Consider the following 10,866-nt stretch of genomic DNA (forward strand, 5'->3'; position numbering starts at 1 on the left):
TGAATTTATTGATCTGCTGCTTTTCTGTTACGCTTTCCTTTTTGTTATCCCTCACTATAAGTGTGATGGAGCGCTACCTTGCGTGAAGGTCCTGATGCTGTCATTTCCCAGCGCGGTGTTGATGATGTAGCCATGGTGAGGGGCCTCTACGACGTAGTACTTGAGTACTTTGTGTGGGCTGTCTCTGTCTTCTGATTTCAGCACCTTGCTGGTGATAAGGAAGCCCAGGTGGCCAGTGTGCAGGACCCTGAGAGTGGGGGCTGCCTTGTTGACCACAATCTGTGGAACGCCATTGTCGACCGTGTTGATCTGGATGGTCATCATCTGGGGCTTTCCGGTCTCGAAGACCGTATCGGGGAAGATGAAGAACTCGGTGTGAGTGCCATCCGTCACTGTGAAAGAGAAGCTGTCCTCTTGGCTTTCTGTGCCATCGTGCCTGTAGGTGATGAGGTTCTCATTCAGGTCCTGCTTGGTGAAGCTGGCAACCGGGCGTGTGCCGTTGTATAACAGCTGCCCATGCACGGGGACCTGGGTGATGACAAAGCGCAGCAAACGGTCGGGAGTGTCCCGATCCTCCACTGTCAACTCAAAGGGCGTGATCAGCTTCGCCTCACCCTCACCCACTACCAGTCTGTGGACAGTCAGCACCGGCTTCTTGTTATCCACATCGGTAATGGACACCCGAAAGGTGCGGAAGACTGAGTTGTAGCCGTCTGTCACCTCAAACTCAAAGCTGTCCATCTTCACCTCGTCGTAGGAGGTGTGGATGTAGTAGATCTTGTTGCCAGCCAGCTGCAGCTGGGTGAAGGTGGAAATGGGGACACCAGGATGGTCTGTGCACTCCAGGTGGCCACGGCTTGGCGCACGTGTTATGCTAAAGCTAAGATGTTCATCGGGGCTGTTGATGTCCGTCGTGCTGAGCAAGTCTGTGGTCAAGGTGACTCTGCCCCCTTCCTTTAATGTTACCCCTTTGTTGATGACATCTGGGAAGACCATGTCGATGCCTCCGATGTTAATGTAGAAGTACCGGTCAATCAGAGGATTGATGCCATCAGTGACGTCAAACTTTAAGAGGTCGCGAACGCCTTCTTGACCCGTGTGGACATATTGAATCAGCTCATTGTCGATTTCATCTTGAGTGAAGTTCATCCCTATGGTTACGTTTCCAACCATGTCTCCAAATTTGGTAATACGCTGTAAGTAACCTTGACCCGGTCCATAACGCACAATGTAAGTGAGGTCTTTGTCTTCAGAATCAAGATCTGTTGCCTTCAGGACCCTGTTAGTGATTGTTTTTGTTTCACTAATTTCCACCTCTAGTCCGTCATTGATGGTCATCCTTGGCGTCTCGTCATCCACAGGGATTACCATGATAAGAACTTTTTTCTCGACTTTATGCTTCCCATCAGTAAGCCTTATCTCAAAGCTGTCCTCTTTAGTTTCAGAGTCATCATGCTCATATACAATGTCGGATGCTTCTTTAATCTGTTCCAGGGAGAATCTGATAACTGGCACTGTGCCCGTCGTCAGCTGTTGGACTATTTTTCCACGTTTCGGTTTTGTTATAATTTCAAACTCCAGGTCATCCTCAGGAACATCTACATCCGCTGCATTCAGGATAGGCGTGTCAATCACAAGACTCATGCCTTCCATGACGACAAACTCCCGGATGAAAATTTCAGGCTTTTCGTCATTAGCTGGAATGATTACGATGGGGAAGAAGTGTCGTTTCGAGAAGTTGATTCCGTCTGAGCAATGGAAGGTGAATCTGTCCTCCACAGGCTCAACGCCTTTGTGTATGCTCTGCACATAGTAAATGTGATTGAGACTGACGTCTTTGATGCTAAAAGCAGTGATGGCAGTGCCCACTCTTGATTTTTCAGATCCTTGGGCAGGAGATATGTTCTCCACATAGCCAGACGTTGGCTGTACAATTATGGTGCACGATATGTCATCATTGTCAGTATCCACATCTTCTGCTTGAATGTTCTCCAAGGTGATGACATTCTTCTCCCCCTCTAAGACAGTGAATTGCTGCCCGACACTGACCACAGGAGATTGACTGTTCACAGGAAGAATGGTCACATGCACACGAACGCCTTGGACTTTGTTGCCGCCGACGACCCATTCGTCAGACATATCGGAGATGGTGAGGTTAAAGGCGTCATGCTCTTTGACCGGTCCAATTTCACCACTCGTGTGGGCATACACGACATCACCATTGATAATGTTCTGCTGCGTGAACCTCTCAGCAGGAACACCGTTCACCATGATCTCCCCCAGCTTCGGGGGCTCCTCCACAATGAACGTCAGTCTAAGGTCATCGGTGTCCTCATCCTTACCTTGTATTATGTTGCTGGTGATCTCCGTGGCACCATTCTCCAGCACATCGATGGAGGCACCAAGCAAGCCAGCTGGGAGCAGAATGGTGGGCATCTCATCATCAACAGGTTTGACACTGATTTTGATGACGATCGGCACCTCATGGAAGCCATCGCTAACGTCTACTTTTATGGTGTCACTAAGTGATTCCTCTCCACTGTGTACGTAGGCTAGCCGGCCACTCTCTATGTCTTCCAAAACAAATGTCTCGCCAGCAGCCATATCAATTCCTAAGTACTGCAGCTGTCCGAAGCGGGGAATCTGGGTCACAGTGAAAATGATTTTATCATCATCTGTATCTTTGTCAGTCGCGTCTAGTTCGGCCTTAGATATGACAAAGGTGCTTCTTTCCAGCACAGTGAAACCAGTGTTGGTGATAGTAGGAGGCTTGTTGTCAACAGGTTGCAAGAAGATAGTGAAGAGGCCATCGACAGAGTTACCAGCAGTATCTTCTACAATAAAACTGAACTGAACAACTTTTGGAGTGATGCCCAACTCCTGGTCCGGTGGCTTGTATGCCACTTTGTGATGATTGATCTGAGCTTGTGTGAACTCCAAGATCACCGTCTCAGGACTCTCAGTCAGGACAAGCTCACCGAGTGGGACCAGGTTGTTTTCATCAGTGTCTGTGGGAGGCCTGGTAATGTGGAACTTAAGATCACGGTCATCTGAGTCCAGATCAGTGTAGCGCAAAAACTTCTTCGTAAAGTGGGTCAGTTTGTACTCCTTCACAGCCATATACAGTGTAGTGCCAGGGTAAAGCTCAGGGGGAAGGTCATCAACAGGGTGAATTTTAATCGTGAACGTATGCTCCCCAGATTGGTTTGGAGGGTCATTGTCATCCTGCACACGGAATACAAACCGATCCATAACCGTGGTGGTACTGTGAGGTCCAGTGTGGCGGTAGAAGAGTTTGCCGTCTAAGATGTCCTGCTGGAGCCACTCTGTCACCACCTGCTCAAACATCTCGTCCGTCGAGCTGAATTTCCAAGCAGCCCGGTCTTCTGGTGGCTCTGTTTGCCTGAGTAGCAACTCCCCCAGTTTGGAATATGGGGGCTCCAGAATGAACTTAATGGTGGAGTCCTCAGAATCGATGTCTGTTGCGCTCAGAATGAATGGGGAGATCTGCATGATCTCATTCTTGAAAAGTACCAATCCGGTGTTGGCGTTGATGATCGGGGGTTCATCGTCAGTCGGCACAATGGTGATGGGGAATAGAAACTCGACCTCATGCCTGCCATCTGTCATTCTAAAGATGATGTTGTCACTGTAAGTGTCACTGCCATCATGCTGATACACCACTATACCTGCGTCCAGATCGGCAGGTGTGAAGAACTTTTGGCGGGACCCCAGCATAGTCAGCTCACCATGCTTCAGGCCATCGATGACAGTGATTCTCACATCGTCAAGGTTATCCTCGTCGCTGATTTCCAAATTATAAGCACTGGTCAGTGGTCTCGACTGCCCCTCAAATAACAACTGGCCTGTATTCTTAGTCGCGACAGGCGCTAAAGTGTTCATGGGCTTCACTACAATCATGAAGGCGAATGTGTCAGAGATGGAACCTTCGGTGTCTACTACTTCGAATTCAATCTGGAAAATTCTCTCCTCGTCCGAATCTTCGGACGGGGGCTTATACGCGATTTTTAAATCTTTGACGTCTCTTTGATAGAAAGAGGTAATGGGCAGATTTTGATCATCAGTACTGATTATGTAGCCTTGCTGATAGCCCAGCGGTGAGGTGACGTTGAAAATCAAGTCATCTAGATCGGATTCGACATCCTCGGCAGCTAACATGTCGCTGGTAATAGCTGTCATCACAAATTGGTCAATCTCCATCATCATCATAGCCACAAAGCTTGGTTTGGGGGGCGTATTTTCAGCCCCCTCCTTAATTCGAACCATGATCTGAAAATGCTCCTGCTGTAAGGTGCTACCCTCCTGGTCCACCAGCTCCACCATCATCGGGATGTAGTCTCTGTTGGGCGAGTTGGTGGCGGAGGTGTGCTGGTAGCGAACACCGAGCTTAAGAAAAGCATCGCAGTCGACCATCTGCCCGTTCGCGGTGTAATTCAGAAGCTTGCCATACCTCGGGAGCCCGCCGGCGCCGACCAGGGTGCTGACCTTGCAGGAGGACACGCTGCTGTCGTAGGCGAACTCCAGGCCCTTTCGGTCGATGGGGTTGCTGTTGCCGTTGAGCTTCTCCACGGCCAGCGGCATGTTGCGCGTCAGGATCTCCAGCTGCTGGAACACCACCTCCACCTCCAGCATGAAGGGGATGATCACCGTGTCTGTGGGAGAGTCGTATCTCAGCTGCAGCTTCACCCGATCCCGGTTGGGGCTCCGTGATCCAAAGTGGGTGTACTTCACCTCCTCTGCGCCAAAAGCACAGGGGAACTTTTTGGGGGTCAGGGCGCCTGGCCTCTGGGCAAGTGGGTCATTGTCCAGCACTGTGATGTGGCAGCGATCCCCAGGCAGGACCTCCGTTATGAGATCCTTAACAGGGTCCAAAAAAACAGCCCGCCCAAAAGGTACTCGGATCCCATTATTGGCCAGCAAGATGGTGTCGGCGTTAGGTCCAGGTCTCTGTTGGAAAAGGAAAGCGGAATCGAAGCTTTGAGCGGCCACGTGAGAGAGGCAGCTGCTAAGGACAGAAATCACGAAGATCCACTCCGTCGCTTTACGAAATCCCATCCTGTGCAGACAACCAGCCATGCCTACAGCTAGCTGCCCTGCAGCTGCCGTCAGTCAGACTCCCCCAGATGGGTAAATAAACTGTGTGCTTAAGACCTAGTTTCACGGAGGCTCTCCCACACAGCCCACACACTCCAAGCAAGTGCCGCTGCCCCGGTGGGGATCTGCAGGTAATACTCCAAAGTCATAGCCCCGGACTCCTCCCCTCAGAGGCTCTGACAGGATGGCTCCTGTCCCCCGGCTAATTAAAGAAAGACCATTGGACAGCCCCCCTCTCCTCTTGCGCATTCCATGCCCCCACCCCAGCCCCCCGACTAAAGCCGCCATAAAATACCTTCCCATAAAATTTTGCTCTAAAACTTTGCTTTATCTCACCAGCGTTCGTAATAACTATTTTGCATAGTGCAGCACCTCTCCTAAAATACACACTAATAATATCTCCCAAACATTACCATTTTAGACAACTGTTGCTGTGGATCACATTACAGAAGCCCAAGTTACTGGTCATTCCATGCAGGGTGAAAATTATTGACTGAAAATCTAAACTTCATCAATAAAGATAAAAATAATATAAATAAGAAGTAATTAACAGTGTCAGCCTCTTAATTTACGACTGTGCCATTATTGTAACCATTTCCCATAATACAAAAAAATTATACTGTTGAAAATAGCATGTATTCTAGCATTCAGTTTTAAAATTGCATGAGGGATTACTATTAATGCAAATTAAGAAGTCTGTTTTAATAAAAGAAGTTAATTAAATGTAATTAAATGTGAATTAAATTTAAAGATAAATTTTTCTGTTTGATGAACCCCCTCATGCAGTGAGTAAACGAACACTGGCGCCCTCTTTTGGCAAAGTCGGGTATTTTTAGGAGAAGTGCACGCTGCGGTTTTCTGTCATCTGCCGCAACATATTTGCTGTTTTTAAATAACCTTCAACTATAAGCCCGCGCGAGGACGGGCATTGCATTTAAACATTCACTTCATTCGTACCTGGTGGATTCTAAAAGTGTACATGGCTTAGATGCATTAAATTGAGTCTGCCATTTATTTTTATATCTTAACCTTTCATGGGTTTGCAGGAAATACGATTAGTGACACTTTCCTGGGGGGTGGCATGGTCGTGCAGTGGTGAGCACTGTTGTGTCACACCTCTGGGACCAGGGTTAGAGTCTCTGCTCTGGTTCCACGTGTATGGAGTTTGCATGTTCTCCCCCCGTGTCATTGCAGGGTTTCCTCCGCATTTCCGGACCCCACATCCAAAAACATGATGAGGTTAATTGGAGTTACGACATCCTGCCTCGCCATGGTACCCACAAAGAGCTTCTTTCACTGTGTCCAGTCAGGCCATTTTGTCCCAGCGTCCAGATATGCCATTGGAATCTGCAACCATGCATCGCCAATTCTGCTTAAAACACAGCCTTCTGCACCTAAAGACCCTATATCATACTGTGCAGAAACAGTACAACCACTCCTGGCTTAGCAAGCAGGTTCCATTCCAATGGCCAGGTCGTCAAGCAAAATGGTAGCTACGTGAAAATCAGATGGCTGTGCTTTAGCCTCCTTTCCTTTCTTTTCTCCTCCGTCCAGCCGTCCATTTTCTCTACCTGCTTGTCCTACTTATGGTGATGGGGGTTCAGAACCTAACCTGGAAACTAACCTGGTGGAAAGCAGGGAATAACCCAGGATGGGGCACCCACCCAGAGTTGAATTAAATTAAAAAAAATTTAAAAAAACTTTTCTGTTTAACAAAACCTCTCAAGCAGTGAGTAAACTCAGAGTTTCTTTTAGCCTTCATGAAGTGGACTTTTAAAAAACATTTTGCACATTCTACTTCAAAGATCTCTTTCACAGAGGCATGTGAGTTTAGGTTGTAAATGTGTATATTGGTTGGACCTCACCTTTACCGAGGTAGTCACTAAATTAGGAGTGGTTGTATTTTGTAACTGTGTTCATCACTGTAGCATGTCAAGCTTTATGGAAATCATGGAATGAAGGCCTGCAGAAGCATTAATATGATCTGGAGTCTACATGTGATGTGAGAGCAAGGCCTCTGATTGGAGGAGGTGACACAGCATGCAGAGGTCAGGTCAGGGTCAGGTGCTTCTGGGGTCTGGGGAGTGACTGATACCATGTGGAACCCTCAGGTTTGACGCAGATCTGTTCACCCAGGGGCTGTGGAAATCAGGCCATGATACATATTGTTTTAGGGATGGTCTGGGGGTGGAGGTGCTGTTGGTGGTTTGGGGAGAGGGGGTTCATTTAATATAATAACCGTTGTCTAGCCTTTGGCGAAGTCTCAGAGTCACTAAGGTCCTTCATATATTTGTTGTTTTACAACAACCGGAAATGCAGTTCCTTAGACTTTTTGAGGGGTCAAAGTTCATGACCTCTAAGGGGCGTGGCAAGACACAAAATGCCCAACACCTGATATGGGCTGGAGGTGAGGAGTCTCGTTAACCCAGTAGGGGGTGTGGGTGGGCAGATGCCCCCAGGTTCTTGATGTCGTCTGATATCCAGTGGGTGCCGATGGAGCTCTAGGGATCGCCATGTATGGAACTTCTCCCGCCGCCTTGAACATACAAAGTAAGCGATCGACCGCGATGGACCACAGCCCTGCAAAACCAAGTTGATGACCTTTCATATTAATTATTCCTAGAAAGGCCAAATATATCTCTTGCGGTTGCTGTCACTAGGCATTGGTTTTAAATACACCCACCCGCCTTAGAAAGAAACCCCTCTCAGCAGGGCAAGGCGAACGGCTTGGTCCCACGGCGTGACACACGATCCGGGCTTTGGAAGAAGCTAACTGGAACAGTTCGATGTTGAGAAGCACGACATCGATGTGACGGCACAAACGTGACACGGTGATGCCATGTGAGACGGGCAGGGCCTTGACATCGCCCATGGTCTGGGCGGGCAATGGTAGAGATGGTGGCAGGTACTACAATCTATCAAAAAAGATCAATAATTGCTGTACGTCTGCAAACTGATGCAATACTCAGTAGCTTGACTTGCTAAAATAGCCCCGGAGGAAGTGGGGGTGGTTAGTGAGATCATTTGCTTAACCTGAATATCTTCAGCAAGTAGCTGACCATAGTCATTTGGGGTATGTAAGTTGTTTGGGGCGTGGAAATCCAGCGCACTGCGCCGCGATGTAATCCTTCATTTCCTCACATTCAATCTGTCAGTAGCAATGGGCAATATCGGGCAGTGATTGATTTATGAGGCTGAATTAAGTGTCGGCCCTTCACGTCGGCTCGCAAACTCTATCCACCGGCAATGAGATGCGCAGTTTTCGCAAAGAGTGCTGTTGACCTTTAGAGGAGACCGGATGGACACACGCCCCACGATATTTGGAAGGAAGCGCATCCCACGCACACCCTTCAAAAAGCAGATGGAAATAACTCACTGTTTACTGGAGATGCTGACGTACTCCACACAACACCGAGTGGCGACTAGCAACCCCAGGCGCAAACTCCCCATCATGCGTGAAGTTCAATAGATGCCACGGATGCCCCATACATGTCAGGTCAGTCATTTCATTACATCTCGGAAATAGGCCCTACTATTTCAGCCAATTTGGAAGCAGAGGGAAGTCCAGAGTAACTATAGAAACAAACAGACCAGTCTCTTTATATAGTCGCGTCCCTCTGGTTAATTACCTTGTTTCTTCCATCTAAGCTCTAGAGTTTTTGCACGTATATTTGGTTTATTTTTAAACATGTATTCTATAAGTCATTAGCAGCTTCCCAGTGAGGTGTTCTACGGCGCCCCCTTCAGAGGATCTCAGTGAAGTGCTGGTTGGATCTCTGCCAGCGCCTTGAGCCCGACTACCCAGGGATAAGCTCCCCACCCCAGGGACTGAGATGCCAAGGGCGTTAATGACGCATGATTGATGAGATGCCACCTTGGGTGTGTCAAGCACCTCCCCAGAGCGATGTAGGGGGATACTAGGCATTAGGCATCAAATATTCATTTTGAGAAATGCATTTTGCTCCCACATCCTCAAGCCAAATGGTTGTGGTTTTACGAATTCATAGACTTATATTGACTGGCTTATTGCATTTGTGCCATTACCGTAATGAGATACGCAACAATGGTATTTTGGACTGTGACGCCGGCAAGAACACCATGTTCCATGGCCTCTTTACCGCTTGCCTGATAAACTCACTTCTTCATAATTTCTATCTATTTTCACAACCCCTATCAGCTCAATCATGCCCTTGACCCTCTGGTTCTGGACATCTTATCGTTGGAACTCAAACCGATCTGGTTGACCTGATCAAGTTGTTCAGTCATGAGCACATGCCTGAGCACAGAGTGCCCTGCCTCCTACCTATGCCTTCAAATTAACAGAAAAGGAAGCGGACGACGTTCATTCACAGCAGCGCTGTCATTGCGACGAGCTGTGGAATGTGCCGGGTTCGGAATCCCCTGACTGAAGGTCCTCAAATTCTCACCACTTGCATATAAATGCAGTCAGAACTCACATGTTCAGGTACATGGTGACCAGGCAAGTTGAAGGGTGGTTCGTTGTTGCATGTCCCAAACCGCCCCCCCCCCCCCCGGGCCCAGACCACGAAATGAAACCTCGGAAGGAATATTTGGCCAGAGGAGCTTAGAGGTCCTTTAAAATAGTCAAACTTGCAGCTGTCCCCAAGCCCACTCAGACAGAAGCAGACCCTGGAGGATCCATCACTGATATCACTGTGATCACTTCCTCAACCTGTCTGCCCAGGTAAATCATTTATTTTTAGTGCATTTTTAGGGTTTTGTGCTATTGTGCTACTATAAACGAAAATGAATTCCATTCAGAGCTTGGGTACAGTGACCCCAGAACCTTTGGAGGACCTCTGCTCCCTGGATGAACCAGGTAAAAACCACTCAGCAAAAACTCCAAAAATGCAGAAAACCCACCTTCTGGCCAAAACGACTGGGAATAATTTCCCTGCAAGAGGGAACCGCCTCTTTCTACGCGTTCACACCTAAGCCCAGCATTCAGACCATCCGGCCCTGTGGATATGCAGCCTATATAAATAGGGGACAGCAGGAACCTGATATGTTTGGATCCGGTTCATCAGCGGGGAGGGGTGGAATGAAGTCCCACCATTTTTTCCTTGTTGAGCAACACCCCCCCCCCCCCCCAAAGCCCAGTGATGGCTGCCCATGCCCCCCTTTCTCTTTGCCTCAGTAAAGTCCTGGTGGACACATCAAGCCCACATCATTGACTCTAAACTTGTGCCATCACCTGTCACTGAGGAAGCACCGGATCCTTGGATACAGACTTGATTTAGGGCCTGGTGATGTCTTCCTATCGATGCCCCTTATTAAAGCAGCGTATTTAATTGCCTGTGATGAAACGCATATCACTGTTTATTACCTCTCTGGGTTTGTTGTTGGCGTAAGCGGATTCACTTGCAGTCCCTAAGGAACAAAATCCTACTTCATTTTTTAGCAATATATAAATAACAACAATAAAATCACTCAGTCTCTTGAAAATATGCAATTTAAACTTTTATGTAATGCAAACCAAAGTACCGGAAAATATACAAAAAATATTCTGGAATGACAGCACTGCTGTCTCGGTCCTCCGGAGTCTGGGGTTCGAATCCTGCCCGTGCTCCATGTGTGTGTGGGGTTTGAATCCTGTCCCTGCTCCATGCATATGTGAGGTTCAAATCCCACCCCTGTTCTGTGCGTATGTGGGGTTCAAATCCCACCCCTGCTCAGTGCATATGTGGGGTTCAAATCCCATCGCTGCTCATTCACTTGCGAAAAATGCAG

At 48.1% G+C, this 10,866-nt stretch overlaps 1 protein-coding gene across 1 annotated transcript in view; it reads right to left on the bottom strand.

Annotated features, from left to right (window-relative positions):
* The window catches only part of frem3 (Fras1 related extracellular matrix 3), a 36,044-nt gene extending 30,768 nt beyond the window's left edge, over positions 1-5,276 (bottom strand). Inside the window, exon 1 of the mRNA XM_023799146.2 lies at positions 78-5,276. Coding sequence (XP_023654914.2) covers positions 78-5,097 — 5,020 coding nt within the window. The 5' untranslated portion in view covers positions 5,098-5,276. The remainder of the gene's footprint in view (positions 1-77) is intronic.
* Positions 5,277-10,866: the final 5,590 nt, after the last annotated feature.

This window comes from Paramormyrops kingsleyae, chromosome 25 (genome assembly GCF_048594095.1).
Source record: "Paramormyrops kingsleyae isolate MSU_618 chromosome 25, PKINGS_0.4, whole genome shotgun sequence".
Taxonomy (NCBI): domain Eukaryota; kingdom Metazoa; phylum Chordata; class Actinopteri; order Osteoglossiformes; family Mormyridae; genus Paramormyrops; species Paramormyrops kingsleyae.